At 37.2% G+C, this 18,999-nt stretch overlaps 1 protein-coding gene and 1 non-coding gene across 12 annotated transcripts in view; both read left to right on the plus strand.

Moving 5' to 3' along the window:
• NRG1 (neuregulin 1) overlaps positions 1 to 18,999 on the plus strand; it is a 202,802-nt gene that overhangs the window by 60,382 nt on the left and 123,421 nt on the right. For 6 of the 11 annotated variants that reach the window (XM_006086206.3, XM_006086197.3, XM_023751860.1 and 3 more), the window contains exons 4-5: positions 840 to 890; positions 3,123 to 3,173. The exons of 2 other annotated variants lie outside the window; for them this stretch is intronic. In XM_006086206.3, coding sequence (XP_006086268.1) covers positions 840 to 890; positions 3,123 to 3,173 — 102 coding nt within the window. The remainder of the gene's footprint in view (positions 1 to 839; positions 891 to 3,122; positions 3,174 to 18,999) is intronic. 3 more of the 11 variants (XM_023751864.1, XM_023751854.1, XM_023751855.1) reach the window with 1 other exon arrangement.
• Positions 12,946 to 13,052, plus strand: LOC111825441. The gene has a single exon (XR_002828609.1). It is a non-coding gene; the product is annotated as a U6 spliceosomal RNA (small nuclear RNA).

The following is an 18,999-nucleotide window of genomic DNA, read 5'->3' on the forward strand; positions in this document are numbered from 1 at the left end:
TCACTTAATAATCATTATACACACAGTAAAGGTTGAATGGTATTCATCATCTCTACATCTTTCTAGGTTTCATAAAACTATGCCTTACTGGAAATATTACATCTTAACAAATGGAAAACCTTTTTCAGAAGAACTGAATGAATACAGAATTAGTTAGACAATATAATCATTCTTTTTATCACCATAAAGGTGGTAAAAAAGCAAGTCGGAGTTTGAACAAGTCCTGTGATAATGGTGTGTCCAGACTGTGCAGGTTCATTCTTCGTTTCCTTGGGGTGGGAGCTGCCTACTGATTCTATGTCCTGCCCTGAGCAGCTGAAATGTCTATCATATGATAAGGCACCCCTCTTGCTTATCATTGGAAATTTTATGTAGAGTTGAATGCCAGAACTTGATGTTTTCCATCAATCCCAACTAGAAACATTGCCTGCTTTTGCTTTTGAACCAAAAGGTAGTTCTCCAAAGACCTATAATTCTAAAATTCTAACTACAGCTTTGATGTTCTTAGTTCTGCTATTTCTGCCTTCCTTTCTAAGGAGGAGCCCTCAACCTCTTTGCCATATACTGTCCTTCTCTGACCCCAGTGGGGGCAGTAAATTCTTCCTAATTATTCTAGCACAGTTCATCTCATGCTCTTTGCTCGAGAAAGAAGACGTGCTTGCTTGGACAGTCTTTCTTTGCATTTCTAACTCTCTGTATGAATAAAGCCTGCCTTTCATCATCCCCTTGCAATACTTCCTCCTATTACACCCATTTTTCGGTTGAAGGCAGGCTGTGGAACTGGTTCCCGGACCCCCGATTATACATCATAATATCCTATCGCCTTTTCTTTTTTGCAGAGGTCAACACTGGCATGCCAAACTCAACTGCAAGAGCATATGTGTCTCCAGGTAAGGAAAATAAGCTCGTCAAATGTTACTAACCAGCACAGGTATCCCTGCTGGCTGCTTCTTCTACTAATCAGAACCCCTTCTGCATCCAAGTTTTAGCGGTTCTTGTTTTCTGCCCCAGTCTTTTCCTCCAGCTCATCTGCCTTTCTGGATTTTGCTTCATGGAATGCAGTTCTTGAATGTCTGTACTTGGGCCTGAGAGGCATGCACGAGGAAAAGAAATCTATGTCTAGAGACAATTTAGTGACATGAGAACAGGAAAGGAGGCATCTAGGTCGTAAATTCTGGTTTTATATCTTTATAGTTACTCTTCTTAGCTGCCTCTGCTCTCTTTCATCCACCCTAGTTTATTCCTGGATAATGTATCAATGTCTGATATATGACCTTTGGGCACTTAATAATCAGTTGTGGGTCCCTAAACTTAAAAAACAAGCCACTGACTTTTAAAAATGTTGTTGCTTTTTTTTTTTGGTTTGTTTGTTTCTCACTTGCCTATAATATTTGCTGAGAGCAATTATAGTCTGAACAGATACTCACTACCTATAACCCAAGTGAACTAATGCATTATAACAATAACTCATTCATTTTCCACTATCTGTAAATCTAATTAATCTACTGGGAATTTTTTTTAATTTTCTTATTCTATGTAATTCTGTAGTAAACAGAACCTTAACATATTTAAGAATTAATGATCAACTGGGAGCTGAGCTGGATTAAATTTTTGCAGGCCTGGATTTAAATCTTACTTCAAAGGTATAATAACATTTTTTTCCTATGTTACAGTTTACTAAGATTTTTATTTCTCATTTTATAATGACAACAGATTCATGAAACAAGATATTATTTTGCTTCATTTTACAAGTGAGAAAGCTGAAGCATTATGAATGTTAAGTTATATAGCTCAGAAAGCTCAGAGAAGCAGACACTTCAAACTCAGTACTCTTTCCATTTAAAGTTTTTGCTTTATTTATGTTTTTTTAAATTGCGGCCTGTAGCTTGTTGAACCTATAGGAGGCCATATACTCTGACACAGCACAATCTAACTTTTTTTAAAGCTTACCTTCAACAGGTTTTAATCTTCCCTTCAAAGCCATTGTTAACAATCATAAAAGCTAAATTTCTCTATAACCTAGATTGTTTTAGCCATATTTAGGGCATATTCATGGGCCATTACTAAGATATAAGTATTTGTATGAAGGAAGGAGGGAGGGAGGGAGGGAGGGAGGGAGGAAAGGAGGAAGGGAGGGAGGAAGGAAGGAAGAAAGGGGAAGAGAGTTCAAAAGAAAATAATTGTTGTTATCTGAAACTCTTCACCTTTCATTCGGGAATTTATTATTATTTTAAATGTAGGGGCTTAATTATCCAACTCCAGTAGATGCTGTTATGAACCTGAGCTTTTAAATTTATGTGGTGCTTGTCTTGGGAATTTAGAGTGTAACTATTATCTTCTGATATATAACTTGAATGATTATAACTTCTGGCTGCTGGATTTCAATCCTTTGATACTAAGTTGTTATTTCTTACTAATAAAAACCCTTAGGCCCTACGCTGTTTTTTTCTGCATGAGTTATATTTTCTGCTAGGTCCGTACTTACATACTGGTTTTCTTCCTTATCCTTGCTACCTAAAAGGACCTTGCTACTGTACATCCCTAATGATTGCATTGTGAACTTACTTAGCATGTTTTGTTTGAATCCTAATGTAATTCCCCTAGTGGATCGTGCATGGACTTTATTTAGCACTGTGTTTGGTTAGGATGTTTATGCAGACCAAGTTGCCTGAAAATATTCTCATTCTTCTTTTATTTTCTATTTTCTCTGTGCATGAAAGTTGACTTTCATTCTCTCTTAATATGGGGATTGTTCTCTGGTTTAATGTTTTTAAAAATCCAGACTGCACATCAGAGAAGGACTTGTCTATCTCACCGGTATGGTGGCTCTGTTAGTATTTCTAGAAAGTGCCTACAGCAGTTGGTGTGGGTGATCGTTGTGGATGGACCCACTCCATTTTCATCTCTTTCAAAAGTCTTTGGCTCTGGACTTACAGACATTCTCCTTTGTTGTCTTTGGATATTGCATATATCTTCCTTGGACTTGGAAAGGCTTCAGCTTTTCTGTTGCACTGTTTTCTAGTCCTCTTTTTCCCGATGAGACCTAAGCCTGGCCAGTTTCTAATGTAAGAATCCAAGTGGCATGACTCAATAAAGCCTCATTCCACTCTTATGTTTTATAGAGTCTCCCATTAGAATATCAGTAACAACCGAAGGAGCAAATACTTCTTCCTGTAAGTATATTTAAATATTCTGTTCACTGGTTTTTAACGCCAAACAATGTCTGTTTCCGAAGGTCCTGCTCGCGTCCGCCCTCTGCCCTTATGGAGTATATCAAGTTTGGAAGCAGGTGGTATTTGCTGTTTGGAATCGAAATGGCTCCCTATTATGCTTGGGGTCCACTAGATACTCCCTCCCCTTAAGATACATCTGGATCTGAAGAGATACCACACACGTGGTCATTTTAGGATAATGTAGTATCTTTAAATGTTGGAAAATAACGAATAGCCTCAGAGGTCTAGTTCTGGGTGAGCAATAGAGAACATTGTGGTTTTCGTGTGTGTGTTTTTCTAAGTGTGTCTTGATGCCTTCAGCAACTGCCTGCGGCAGGATACGCAGCTGTCTGGGGCCCCGGGTCCAGAGCTCCTCAGTTCTCATGTAAAGCCTGCTGCGATGGAGTAAGGAAACTATATATAGATGCCCTTGATTCAAGTTTGATAGCAAGTGACTAATTATGAAAATGTTTGAGAAGTCCCTGGGCAAGATCTCAGATTAGTTTTCATCTGTTGAATGTTAAGTGCGCTTTGTGCTTATGCAGTTCTACAACTGTGAGATGGATTGGTGCCTCGTGCTATGTCAGGGGAACTGAAGGCATTATTAGCAAGGACTAGTAAAAATAGTTTTCATACTTATAAATTCTGAAAAGCATAGCATTAAATTTTGATATCCGACAGGGGAATTTATCAGACCTTGACAATAAAACTTAGAACTACAGTCTTTCTCTCCCGTATGTTAGCTCTTTATTTAAAGCCATTTCTCAGTTTGCTAAGCTCTTCAATAAATAGATGTTCCTGATTATTCAGCTCCAACCTGGAGAGTGTTTAAGGAACAGTTTCCTTTGGCTCACAGCATGGTAGGAAGCCCTTGAAAAGAAGGTCTGTACTTTTGGCAACTTTAGTTGTACTGCAAATCTGTTGAAATAGATCCAGTTTGACCTAAAACGTTTCCCTTCAGGTTGGTGGTACCAGAATTGTAATGATGTGATGTGAGCCTATTATTTTATTGCATGAAGTATAATGTTTTGGCTACATTTTAGCTTGATAAAGCATCATTCAACTGGATTGATGACAGCAATCTAGTAAGATCAAACAGGAAATGAAGTGCTAGGAAGGACTAAATTGGCTTCCTCTGAATTCTAAGGGCACTCATTACATACTACAAAATGATAATCCGTCTGGGGAGTTTGGGATAGTTGTTATTTAATTCTCCGTATGAAAAGCTTAGTATAATTATGTAGATTTTAGCTAACTAGTATTAAGGAATCATGTTGTGCTTTGTTTTATATCTTTGAGTGCTTATTATACAACAGCAAATACTAGATTTTTCTTTTTGGTGCTTTTTTCCCCCCCTGGGAATAATTTCTCTACTGCATGATTCATTGAATACAGTTATTGAAACTCTTGTAATTGGAACCCTTCATGCTATCATTAATGGGGCGATGGATGCTATCCTTAAGCATAGCCGAGTAATTATGGAATGGAAGAAATATTTCTTTTGGTTTTCCAGAGCTTTAGGGAACTGAAATGAATCTCTCCGTTTACATTTCTATTCATTGCAATACTGTTGAGAGAGAAAATAATTTTGAAATCTGACTCTGATCTCTAACTCTCAGCAGAATTAGTTCCTGATATTTGGTAAAGGTTTTAAGACACAGAAAGAAGGCTTTGTGTACCATAATGTTAAAATATTTCAGTGTACGGTTTTGGTACATCCCTTTCCATTCAGGGTAGGCTCTCAGTAAATATGGTTGAATTGATTAATTAATACATTTTTAATCTCATGAAATATGCTCTATGATTGGAAAATATAAATCAATAGTGGTAGGATGAAGTCCAGCCTTGATTAGAACAGTAGAAGCATGGTGAGGCTCTCAGTTCATTTAAAGGCGGCAGCATGCAGAACTCTGCAGTGCAGAGAGCTGTGACGCACACGTATCTCTATTTAGTAAAGACTGGAGGTGAAATTTGAAGAATCAGCAAGAGCCATAAGCTGGACTTCAATGTTCAAAATATGTAAGAGTCAAAGGCCTTGGAAGAGTTCACGTGGGTTAGAAATAATCAGCCCCAAATATTTACTTTCAGCCAGAAAGGAACGATGCTATTGCAATGCAGTCATGTCTGTGTGGCCTGCATGCTTTGAACTGTTGACATTGGCGTTTTCTATAGTAAATGTTGAAAAGCCGCTCTGAAGGAGTATGGATTCAGCAAATCTGTTATGTTTTAATAATGATGGTGCCGTTTTGGGTCATTTTTCAGAGTGAAAAAGGTGCCGTGTTTAGTTCCCTTTCAGTTTCTCAGGTACCAATGCGCACACCCTTGTAGGGACGCGTCCTCTTCCCGCCAGTCCTGTTTGAGAGCCTCCCCTGCCGGGCCCCTTTTGAGAGGGTTCAGCAGTAGTGGTTTATGTTGTTGGCCCTGCTGATGCCCTGCCTGGGAAGCCAGGCCAGTCTTCTCTGCCAACATGCTGTCTCTCCCCAGCGTTCTCCTTTTCTCTTCATGTTGGAATAGAAAAAGCAGGGAGAAGAAAATAAAAACGGCCCACCTACCTATTCAAAATAACATCGCTAATATTTTAGTATATTTTCTTCTAATGAGTGTTTTTCATTCTGGCTTTCTACTTACCCATTCTCCCTCAATTTACTTAATATATAATAGCATTATTCCCATGTCATTAAATACTAATCAGAATTTTTTTAAAAAAATTTAAATCTAAAATCTTTAAAAATAAAATTTTCAGTCACTGTAACAATAAAGAAATCATTCTTGACAGGAAGTATTTAAGGGATTTATTTTTCATTTACAAAAACCTTATCACTTTTGTCCCTTTTGTATTTATTTTTCCTAACATTCCATAAATATTGGCAGAATATCAAAGTTAATAACCCTTCCCTTTGCGAGGCAAATTTTAAACACTTCTTATTTGAAATTGGGAACTTGTACATTCACTATTTTTAGAATCATTATTTACAATTTTTAAAGACTCTTATAATAACTGCCTGATAAAGAGCAACATAATTTCTCATTTTATTTTATTATTTTTTAAATAAATCAGTCCATATGCGATTTAAAATATAGTCAGTTTGCTAAATGAGTGTTCTATTACACATAAGTGACAGGTTTTAGAAGAAGAACATAAACCTTACAAAACAATCAGTTGGACAATCTTGTTCCTGCTTTACACGGAATCAGCAAAAAAGTAAACGGATTCTTTAGAATAAACCTTAATGACTTCTCTCTCAAGTGCCAGCTGCCCATGACCCCATTTTGCCGACAATTTTGTCGAATGCTGTAAAAAATACAATTGTTATACCAACCACTTTACTGAATTAAGCGCAATCCATTCCAATTTAATGTATAAATGAGGAAAACAAAAATGAAAAGCCTAATGAACAGAAATAGAAAGAAGATAAAGATAAGTTTTAGTAGTAAAATATGTTTCTAATAATAATAATAATAGTGATAATAATAATAATAATAATAATAGCAAATGTTCATGGAAGGCGTACTGTGTGCCAGGCACTGGGCTAGGTGATTTATGTGAATGATGGCTCATGGTTCTCACAAAACCTTATCCCATTTTCCATGTGATGAAACGGATGTGTCTTTGTCTCAAGTCACACAAGCAGGATTCAAACTTAGTCAATACAATGATGTGTGAGGTTTAGTGGCCTCAGAGAAAAATAAACTTAATGTTAAAAGGAATGAGATTCTGAGAATAGACTGAAGAGTACTCTTTGCTACAAAGTGGATTGGGAGTGTGTTTGGTAGATTAAGGTAAACGCATTGCCTGGAACCAGCTGAGCCCTTGTCATCTTTATGTTCCACATCAAAGCATGCCCCGTGGTGAGGGAAATGGAAAGAACACACACTTTGGAAGGATTCATGCTCTTAAGTCTAAATACTACTGCTGCAAAGGACTGTATAATCTTAGGCGGCTTATTATCCTCCCTGGACTCAGTTTCTATGTCTGTATCATCTTGTGCATCTCAAACCCATACTGGGCAAGCCTAATGGGGAAAATGAATGTGACCCATTCAGCAGAGCTTTACTGTTCAGTGGTCTCCCCTGTGTAAGGAAGAGAGCTAGTGCCTAAAAGAGTGATGTGGCCCTGAAGGGAGAATGGAGCTCTGGGGAGTCTTTGCATCTTATGTGAACAATGTAGGGCGATATCTGTATTGTTGGAGGAGGAAAGGAGTTAATGATTTTTGGTCTAAATGATGCTGCTGAAAGTTCTGTGCCGAGAAATCATGGTCTTTTCACAATATTACATACTCTCAGCTAAGGCTGCATTTTAAAGGAACTTATCCAGGAAGTTGTCTTTGAAATCTCTGAATGAAATGAACAATTCAATCTTTAATTTGGCACCTAAAAGAGCTAGCCGAAGGGGAAATAAAAAACATCTTTTGTCTACAGAGACGTTTTGGTTATAATGAGACACAGTGTTTTTCACTTGGGAACAACACAGTAGTATATATTGATTAGATTAGACCAGATCTGCTGGCCCATTGGTGAGATTTAGAGCTATGGTTCTTATATCCCACCTGCAGCTGTAACTGACTTACCTGCTTTCATTGTGGAGGAAACTGCTCAGACTTTTGCTAAATGATTCTCAGCTGGAAAAATAGCATTTCAATTTCAGATCTTTATTGGTGGCAAAATATGACTTCGGTCCTGTCTCTGTTGGAGAGCGACTTCTAATTGAATGCAAATTGTATTTCCAGATTTTTATAAACATGGCATTTTCAAGGGTGTGGTGCTCTGTCTATTGTGGACAAATTACCATGCATCATATATCAGTAAAAGCATGCTTTGAAAAGGGACTGTCCAGCTGGTCTTTCTGGTTGCTTAGAGTTGGTTACTAATGTGTAAGATAATACAATGATGTGAACCAAGAGTAGGCACTTGTATATCACAGCCATTCATATGTTCAGGTGGGTTATTACCTTCATGTTCAGTTTGTTCATTTCGTAAATGACTATATCTTGTTTTTTTCTTAGTACTACCTGCAACTTCAGTTCTGCCTTTGCCCTTTCTGAAGTCATTCAATGTCTCTCATTGCATTCCACCATTGAACGAGATAATCTCAAATTTTTTGATCAAGCTTATAGCTAAATCATAATTAACCTTTTGTATTTAGTTGAAATTAGCTTTCTATAAAATTATTCTTTTGAACCATACAACTATATGTGTGTGCTATGTATATATAAATAACTGATATTTGTACATACTGTATATATTCTAAGGCATAGTTTTATTTATTGAATCATTTATTCACACAGTAACTCTGTCACCTAGGTTTCATCCCATTTATCAGATGAAAGACTTGAGACTCAGAAATATGACATGTCCAAATTAAAAAACGAAGTAGTTAGTAGAGCAGAAATTTAAACCTTAATCTTCTGATTTTAAATCTTACCATCTTTTATTACAAAGTCTTATGGGATCCATACAGCTAGCTCAAGGTTAGGCCATCTATATACATAAAAGCCTAAGCGACCGGCCAACCGGCCAACCAGCCAACCGGCCAGTAGCTATGATGCGCACTGACCCCCAGGGGAAAGACGCTCAACGCAGGAGTGGAAACCACAGGCATGGAAACATGGAACAGACTGATGAATCTCAGAGGGAAGGGTGCACCAGTGGGGTCCCTCAGCCTGGCCTGCGCCCTCTCACAATCCGGGACCTCCGGAGATGTCAGAGAGCCGGTTTTGGCCCGATCCCCACAAGCCAGGCTGAGGAACCCCTGCAGTGCACAAATCCATGCACCGGGCCTCTCGTTTTAAAATAAAAGGCATCAAGATGGAATTTTTATAAATATTCCAGGAATGCAATCACATTTACCCCAAAGCCAACTTTTACTGAAAAAGTACACTTGTCACAATCTACAAGGTAGTGAAATGGACAGGAGAGCAGCCCTTAGTTAATGTAGTTAATGGAAACACAATTCAAGGGGTTAATACTATAAAATGAGGCAGACATTGGTCTAGATGTCTAGAATCATTTAGTGACTGACTTTTTGGCTTTTGTTACTTTGAGAATGATGTGGTCTTTTTCCAAATATGCTGTTCACAGAGATGGGAGTAATCATAGAGCCATTGTTTTAATGGGAATCTCATCTTCATCAAAGAGGCAGATTTTCCTCAGTGGCAGTTTATATTTGGAATAGATGTGTTGCATTAGTCCAGGCTAACTACTATTTAGTTTATTGTATAATATTACAAACCCTGGAAATTATTTGCATGATAGCTAAATCTGTTCATAGAAAATTATTAGACCTGGAGCAATTATTTCTCTGTATTTTATTCTCATGGGTACTTTTTACTTGAATTTTTAAAAATATCTTCCATCTTTTTGTATATTAGCTATGAGAGGGAAGGACATTTTTATGTTTTCTGTTTAAGAGAAGTATTAAAACTACAGTAATTGTTTTCATCACAGAGACAGATTAGTAAAATGGATTATATATAAAATAGTTTTAATTTTTAAAAAATGCTGAAGTAGAGCCCTAACCCATTTGGCTCAGTGGATAGAGTGTCAGCCTATGGACTAAAGGGTCCCTGGTTTGATTCAGGTCAAGAGCATGTACCTTGGTTGCAGGCTCCTCCCCTGGTCCTAAGCCCTGGTTGGTGGGTGCAGGAGGCAACCAATCGATGTGTTTCTCTCACATCACTGTTTCTCTCTGTCTTTCCCTCTCTCTTCCACCCTCCCTAAAAATCAGTGGAAAAATATCCTTAGGTGAGGATTAACAAAAACAAACAAACAAACAAACAAGTAATGAAATAGTGAATTGGAGGTAAGAGAATGGAGGCAGGGGAGGTACATATCAAAAAAGCATCTAGGAGGGCAGAGCTGGCAAGATTTTGATAAATTTTCTTATGCTGAACTTTGTGGCTTTCTTCGTTCTTCATTTTTCCCCAAGTTTTTTAGGGATCTGAGAAATAAGAAGAGGGAAACAGAGGCCTTTAAATGAAAAGTCTCTGAATGCTATAAGAAACAGCTTTCCCATTTCCAAAAAATAAAATAACAAAGGAACAGCATAGAGGAAGGAGTGGGGAACAGCATAATAAAACAGCAAAAAAGCTGAATGGTGATTTATTAAGAGTCAACTCGAAGAGCTTACATATAAAGCTGGCCCAGCCTGATCCAGAGGATCAAGAGATATCACAGGATTATTTCTTAGTCTTTGTGCTTTGCTTCTCTACAAATGTTAGCTTCATTCTCAGTGGCTTTTCTCTGCCTGACAGGGAGATAGCTGCTGGTATCTCTAAGCCTGTATCCCTCAGCTCATAATCTACAGGGAGACAGTCTACTCCCTTATCCAAACAGCAAATTTTAAGGGAGAATCTGATTGGCTCTGCTTGCATCAAATGCCTGCCCCTGAAATAATTACTGTATCCAGGGAGATTAATGACTCTGCTTGGGCCAGGGCAAGGTCAGATATCCAGCCCTGTGTGTGTTTGGGTTGGTGAGGCAGATGGGCTTAGCCTCCTGGGAACTGCATGCTATAGGTTCATTACAGAGAGCAGGGCTCTGTCTCTGAAGAAGGGGAAAGTGGGCTAGACAGGCAAAACCAACACGGTCCTCTACAGCTAACTTCAGAAGAATCAGAAAATAGGTATCGGTCACAGAGAATTTAAAAGGAAAATTAATCATAAATGTTATTGAGAATTAATTGGGCAGACACGTAAAGCAGGGTCACTATTTAAATAATGAGGTAGAAAATGGAAGACAATTGAAATTTAATTTTAAAAGAGTCTTTATTAGGACCAATGAGCTCATTATAATCATTCTTAGGAATGTCCTCTTTTTTAATCTAAGAACTCATGCTTTTGTGGAATAAATAAAAAGTTTTTTAAAAAGTTACAGTTTTCAAATTAGAATGCATGGAAAGCATTTGGAAATCTGTAAAATGTTCTTTCAACTTAAAAGTCAAAAAGCACTTGATCCAGGTTCTTTTAAGCAGATTTTGAAAAGCTACTAGTTTCCTTCACCAGAGTAATTGCATGTTGATTAGTGTCCTCCCCTCCCCTCCCCTCCCCTCCCCTCCCCTCCCGTCTCCTCCCCTCCCCTCCCCTCCCCTACCTTCTCCCCTCTTCTCTTCCCTTTCCTTCCCTTCCCCTCCCTTCAACATGGAAGAGGCATGTTTAGCCCATTCCATTTAATATTGCATAGAAAACAGCAGATCTTACTAATAAGTATGAGATTGCACTGATGGAGGCTTTGTGAGCATCATAGATAGCACCACTAAACCTAAGAAGGTGATGACTCTGTGGTCATCTCCCACTTTTCTCTGCCCTATTCTTGTTATAATGCATCTAGCATTCATTCATTTCTTTAATAAAGGCACTCTGTATGCATAGTTCAACTAATCACCAAAAAAGTGCTGGAATGGCACTTTTCATTTTTCTCTCTGTCTACCAGGGGTCAGCTAAATCTTCATAATCAGTTATATGGGCCATTGTGGGTTCTAGCCTAAAGCTGTTTTCATCTTCATTCAAGTCCAAACTATCTCTTATATGGAAGATTTGGTGTGTAGGTTGATTTGTTCATCAAACATGACCTATCATTTTGTTCTTTGCTCTGATAGTTCAGAGCTTTTGTTTTTTTTTTCAGTGAATATTAAGCTATTTTTATTTTTAGAAATGTGACAGGGGAGAGAAGGAGGGAGAAACAGACTGAGATGCCTTTGTTAAATATTGCAAGAACTTTTATTTGTAATGATACATTTTATAAGTATTTCATTTTTAAAAGGAATTTGGGGCTATTAATTTGTCCATTTCAATAGCAGAAAAGTAAAATTTAGATAGGGGTATGCTAAGTAACAACTAAGGTCAAATAGCAAGTGGTAAATTTAATTAAAGATTGATGGCCCTGTTTCTGCTACTTGATTTATAATGTTTAGTCTACAGTGCTCTGAGAATGAAGTTGCTGCATTTTTTTCCAAACAAACAATAAAAAAAAGCTATAAAATTTAGTATGTTCCACCTCTAATGAAATGTACCAGGTGGAACCCACCTTGTCAGACAGGGTATTTTTTTATGATAAAAATGTGATATGATTGAAGGAAATATGAAATGGAATAGCCTTGCATATATCTGAGAGAAAATTATTTAAGTGGCCGTATAGATTTTCTTACACATTTTGGTACATTTGCCTTTAATTGATCCAGATGGATTTTTTCTCTGCTATCCTCATGACACATTCTTAATTTCGTGTCCCTAGTGCTCCAAAGCAGAAATACATCTTTGTTCAGATTTTCCTCAAGTTATCTGTGCAAAAATAAACCATACAAAGAGTCCTTGAGTATGTTGTAGGATAAATAGATTATGGGGGGCAAGAGAATTACCTTGTGTGTGCAAATGAGACTGTGTGTGAAAGCAAGATAAGCTTCAGGAAGGAAGTAGGTGACTGGGGAGCACACAAGGCATTTATTGAGACCTTTGAAACCCTTTTTACTGTGCAGGTAAAGGGGACTGAGATTTAAAACTGTTCAGCCCCATGAAAAAAATAAATAAAAATGAAACATAACATCCACTACAGTACAGAAACAAGTTTATAGTAAAACTTTCTGCTTGTGTTTTTTTTAAAGGACTAGAACATTGGCTGTGATCTTTTCAGTAACAAGCACACTGAAGAGTGAGTCTAATAGAAGCTCTGGTGGAGAGAGAGTCTTCATGAGGAATAGGGTCAGCTATAATGTCATTCAGTTTTAAAATGTCACAGGTCTGTGCTCACTTCAGCAGCACATGTACTGAAATTAGAATGATACAGAGAAGATTAGCATGGCCCCTGTGCAGGGATGACACAAAAAATGAATAAATAAATAAAATAAAATGTCGCAGGTCCTACCCTCCTTTTTATTTTTTTTTATTTTTTAAATCATTATTGTTGAAAACATGTCTCCCTTTTTCGCCCATTGGTCTCTTCCAGCCCACCTCCACACCCATGCCCCAGGCTTTCATATATACATACAAGTTCAAGTGGCCTCTGGAAATATTGGACAATTAGAAGCATAAAACAAATTCCATCTTTTTCCAGCTCCTTGAGCAGAGGCCAGGGCTGGCTGGAAGCCTGGGTCGCCCCCGGAGACTCAGGCCCCCAGCCACTCCTTAAGCGGAGCCCAGGCCCCCAGCCCCTCCTTGAGCGGAGCCTAGGGCAGGCCGGAAGCTTGGCTTCCTCCATTGCCGGAAGCAACCCAAGCCTCCTGCTCTCTCCAGCTCTGTGGCCGCCGCCATCTTCAGTCGTCTTCAGTCTTTGCTCTGCACCTGCACATGCAAATAAACTGCCATCTTTGTTGGGTTAATTTTCATACTCGCTCTGATTGGCTGGTGGGTGTAGCAGAGTGGTGGAGTGATGGAGTGATGGTTAATTTGCATGTTTCTCTTTTATTAGTGTAGATACCTGCAAATACCCATATTAACTGATTGGTCGCTGTTCCACCCTGTGGTGCTGAAAAGTCAGTCACTTATTTGGAAATAAGGGACTGAATGTCACCATAGCATTAATAAGGTTGAGATTTCTTTTATTATTACTAAAAATAATCATTGTAATAAAGGACATAATATTTTAATGAGCACCTACCATGTGTCAGGTATTTTCATCTGAGAATAGATGAAATAAAACAGTCCCATTTTACAGGTGGGGAAACTGAGGGACTGAGACAATTTAATATTTGTCAAGCTTATATAGTGGGTGTTGGCAGAAGCAGGGTTTCACTCCAGCACCTCTGACTCCATGTCCTGAGTTCTTTTCACCCACTGGCAATAGAAGTAGAGGGTGAAAGGAAAACCCTCAGAGGGCTCCTCTTATGACCTCAATCATGCGACTCTCTTTAGAGGGCACGTGGTCATTGCAGCTAAGTTTAACAATGGTCTTTTTCCCTAATGAGTTTACTTAGACCAAGTCAGTTTTATGAATCAAGGTTCCTGAGTAAGGTACAAAAATATATGCACATATTTACTATGATAAAAGGCATAAAAACTAGAATGCTTATATATTTACATAAATACATTGCTTGGTTGGTACTTGGATAATTTTGAAGAAATACCATGAACCTCTCCGCCTTTATCCTCTAGTACACACACTTTGGGGATGGAGGGAGAAGGCTGAGCATGTTATGGTAGATAAAAGGCGTATGTATTAAATATCTGAAACTCAGGTTATTCAAAGAAAAGAATAAACAGAATATGTGATACATAGCCTCAGCTACTTCTTCCTTGATTTTGATGTTAATTTTCAGATCAATTTTGACATACAGAATAAAAACTATAGCTTTTTGTTTAAATTCCAGATTGATATGACAGGCTATTTGGTTTTAATAATTCCTGCAGTAAGTTCTCTTTTTTTGTGTTTGGATTGACTTCTTTTGTCAGTTTCGAGTGAAGATGGCACTCTCATCCCCTGCTGCATGCAGCCTTTTGTTGTACTGTGGTGTAAATTCCAAGTGACTGACAATGATTAAACACAAGATAAAACTTGAATGGCACTATCTCAAAATCTACTTAAAGCCATGACAGGTATCTGTCTGTAACAATAGATCCGTTTTGAACACACGAAGAATAAGAAATTGTGACTTTTTTTGTAGATGCATTTCTTTTTCTTTGAAATCCAATGGCAAAACTACCCATTTGTTCTGTATCACTAAAACAACGATATGAATTTCTAGGGTAGACAATACAAATACACAATTAATTACACTTGAACTTGACATCTGATAGTTTGCACCACACCTATTTTATACCAGTTGTAATTTTCCCATTTGTATACAGATACTATAGTAACTTAAAAAAAAGAATGCATGACTGTAATTAAAAAGCAAGCACTCAAGAAGGTGAAGACACAAAGAATTAATTGGGATTATGCCTCTCCTTTCTGCATCGATGCGGAAGCTTGGTGATCTGAATTGTCTTCGGCTGTGAGCTAGGACTCCCTCCAACCCCCAAGGCTCTTTAACATTTGTTATTACTTAGCTATTTTATTTGGCAGCCATCCCTTCCATCTCATCTTCTAATGCACTGGCAAGGCTCCTATTGCCAATAGCTTAGAGTCTACTACTGCTAGGGTAAGCGGCATAGCCGAACATTCTAGCCTCTGCATCCTTCTAAATAATGCATCTGGTTTCCTGTAACTACATGAACCCTTAGACTTTGGTAGGCATGTCTTTGTTAGTCAGAGAAAAAGAGTTGGGAGATGAACGATTAGGGAAATAGTTGTAGGCAGTTATTATCACTGATTAGAACCTGACTCCATCATATATGCATTAATCACTGGGTTAATGCTAATGGAATGCTTATGATATTTAGGGTAGACATAAACAAGATATATAAAAAGAATATCTTTGCTGACTGAACTGCATGCTTAATTCAACATGGAAAAATGCTCATCATGTTAAACTAGGATCTTTTGAACCTCTATTGTTCATAATTAGATGTAATTTACTCCTTAGTTTTAAAATGTTTTTTAGTTTGCACAGAGTTTATTGACTTTTTGGGAATGTGCACCCTTGTCCTTAGAACAATAGTGGGATATTAATTAAAGATAATACCAAACGCCCCAGGTAGATTGATGGCATGAAAGCCATCATTGGGCAGTCACATTAGGACAGTGTTCAGTATGAGAATTATGTTGTAAGGATAAAAAATTCAAATTGATTTAGATGTTGAATGAGAAGCAGGTTACTCTAGAGCAGCTGTTCTCAACCTGTGGATCGAACGACCCTTTCACAGGGGTTGCCTAAGACCATCGGAAAACACATATATAATTATGTATTGTCTTTGTGATTAATCACTATGCTTTAATTATGTTCAATTTGTAACAATGAAAATATATCCTGCATATCAGATATTTACATTACGATACATAACAGTAGCAAAATTACAGTTATGAAGTAGCAACGAAAATAATTTTATGGTTGGGGGGGTCACCACAACATGAGGAACTGTAGTAAAGGGTCATGGCATTAGGAAGGTTGAGAACCACTGCTCTAGAGCCTTGCATACTTTCATCAAATTTAATTGAAAGAATGAAAAAGCATATTTCTAACTGGACAAACGATGTTAATTCTGATCATTTTATTATGGATTTCTTTAATTACCATCAATCTGCACATTTCATGTATTTATGAAGATTATGGTTATTAACTTAAATTGTAAAACTTAAAAACATCTTTAGCTTTTGCCATGTCAGTGATTTTGCAGATCCGAAGTAGTTACCAAACGAATTTTGTCAAATAACTAATCTTTATTTCTTTGACTCATGTTGAACTTCCTCATTGATTAAACTAGTTTCTATAAGCAACCAATTTTTAAATCAAATCATCAGGTCTATAGCTGTATGTATGTAATATAATTTTTTCTTTTGACCACAGTATTTTTTTTTCTATTTTGAAGGGTCAAAATGTCTGTGAAATTAAAACATTTCCTTAACAATTCAGGAAATTTGACTAACTATACTTTAAAAACTGCGCATTGGCATCACCAACAAAGAAAAAGTCTTCAATTCACCATAAAGATAACACTAAAATGCATTACTATTTTATTATATTTATTTATTTTAATCTTCCCATCAAAGACAATCAAACCAATAACTTTTTAAAAAAATAAACCAACTGTCAAATTACTACTCTAGCCTTGTCTGTTTTGGTGAGTTTTGTTTTGATGGTTACTGAGGATGGAAATAGACAGAATTTGTTTTATGCTTCTGATTGTCCAATATTTCCAGAGGCCTCTTGACTAGGCATGGTCCCTCTGGAACTGAATCTCTGCATTCTTCTTCTATCACTAGTCAAAACAAAACACTATCAGAAGAAAACATTTTCATAACTGGATCCTGAGTGAAGGAAAAATCTCAGACACTTAGACATGTGTATACAATAAACAGTGTTTCCTGACAGGCTCATTTTTTTTAAGTCACTCCACAGTATGTCTACCACACAAATAAAATTAATTATAAGACTTTGGGCTCTCACTTTGAGAGAATTTGCATTTATGCCAGACTGGCATTAGGAAAACTAGGTCCTCCATTAGAATTCGTAACCATGGAAGCAAGGACTCATTGCAGTATCTTTCTCTCTTTTTCTCTGCCTTGTGTTGGGCCTGGCACTTATTAGATTCTTATTGAATAATTATTGAATGAATGAATGAATGAATGAATGAATGAAGTTATCAAAGGAAGCAGGGACAAGATCAACCTAAAATGTATTTGGCAAAACTGAGAATTAAGGCACATGTTTTAAAAACGACATGGGAAATAAGTGACAGACAAGGCATTAATTAACGGCCAGACCTCTCTTTTCACTATAGTTTTTAACTTGCTCTAATTTACAATGTTTTCAAATATTGATTTAATTTATTTAAAAATTGAAGAGAAATTAAATTTTTCCACTCAACTCTGGGTTTAGGGCATGTCTTTCCCCCTCATCTTGTTCATATTAGGAGAAATCTACAGCAGAAAGGCATCATACATACTATGTAGTAACTTTAAGTTTTTTGATTCATGTACTTACTGTCAACATTATTTAAATGGTTGGTTTTTATCATGGCCAGAGTTAAGCCACACATCATAATGAAGAGGGCCATCTATTGTTGCAGATTAAATTCTGGTGTTGCTAAGGTGCACTGTTCTGAGAAGTAAAAGTTTCCGAAATGGAAGTTGTGTTGTGTATGTGAGCCTATGCATTACTATCATCATAATTGTTCTTGTTCTCTTCTCTTCCTCCCCCAATTTCAGTCTTGCTCGGGCCCAAGTACTAGAGAGCTCAAAAGAAAAACATTTCTCTTTTATTGAATTTATTGGAGTACATTGGTTAATAAAATTATATAGGTTTCAGGTATACAATTCTATAATACTTCATCTGTACATTGTATTATGTTTTCACCACCCCAAGTCAAGTCTTTCATCAACATTTATCCCTGCATACCATCTCTCCCATTTCTGATGTTGCCAGTTACCTTTTTTCTTTTTAAAGACTTCCATTGGTGTACTATTACAATATAATTCTCAAGAAGAGAAAAAAGGTGTTGGTAGTGAGGATTATAAGGAAGGAATGACTGATATAAATATTCTACTTGCCACAGTGTCCAACCTGCTCTGTTTTTCACAGTCATTCCTCTCTTCTACATTCCAAGGTGACTCAGACCTTACTACTCTCAAAATCTGAATCATGCCTTCACTCTCAGCAGACAGCCGCACTTACTACTTTAGACAGAAAAGAGACCATAGGATGGAACTTCTTTTATCTTCCTGCTACCAAATCTATAAGCCCTAGCACAATGTCTGTGAGATAAGTAGCCACTTAGTAAACATTTTGGGGGGATGCATGTGGATGGAGAGCTAGATAAATTAACATATATCTTGAGTCTTTAAAAATGGTGGCTATTTTTATTATATATAAGACAGTGACCTTAAATATGAAACCTACTACTTTTGAGAAGCAGGTCATCCTTGGGACTTGTATATTTTAACTGCCAGACTGTGAGATGAAGTTAGTTTAAATGCTGAGCAGCAAATATACAAGTCAGTTGCTGCATGTTGGCTGAATTTCAATAATATCATTTCATTTTGAGGTGGACAACTCAAGCATTTAGTCTTGATTTTTTCACAACATATTTACCATGGAAGTAATTATTTTGTACCTATTCGACAGCCATAGGTTATTTTAAAACCACCTGACTCTAGAAGTACAGCTAACTCTGAGCCTGAGATGCCAAAAATGTGTTGCTTTTCATTGCACTTTTATATCTCTTTTAAATTTCAGAAATCTCTCCCTGCTGTTCTTTTGCAT

This window comes from Myotis lucifugus, unplaced genomic scaffold, assembly GCF_000147115.1.
Source record: "Myotis lucifugus unplaced genomic scaffold, Myoluc2.0 scaffold_26, whole genome shotgun sequence".
In the NCBI taxonomy this organism is placed as follows: Eukaryota; Metazoa; Chordata; class Mammalia; order Chiroptera; family Vespertilionidae; genus Myotis; species Myotis lucifugus.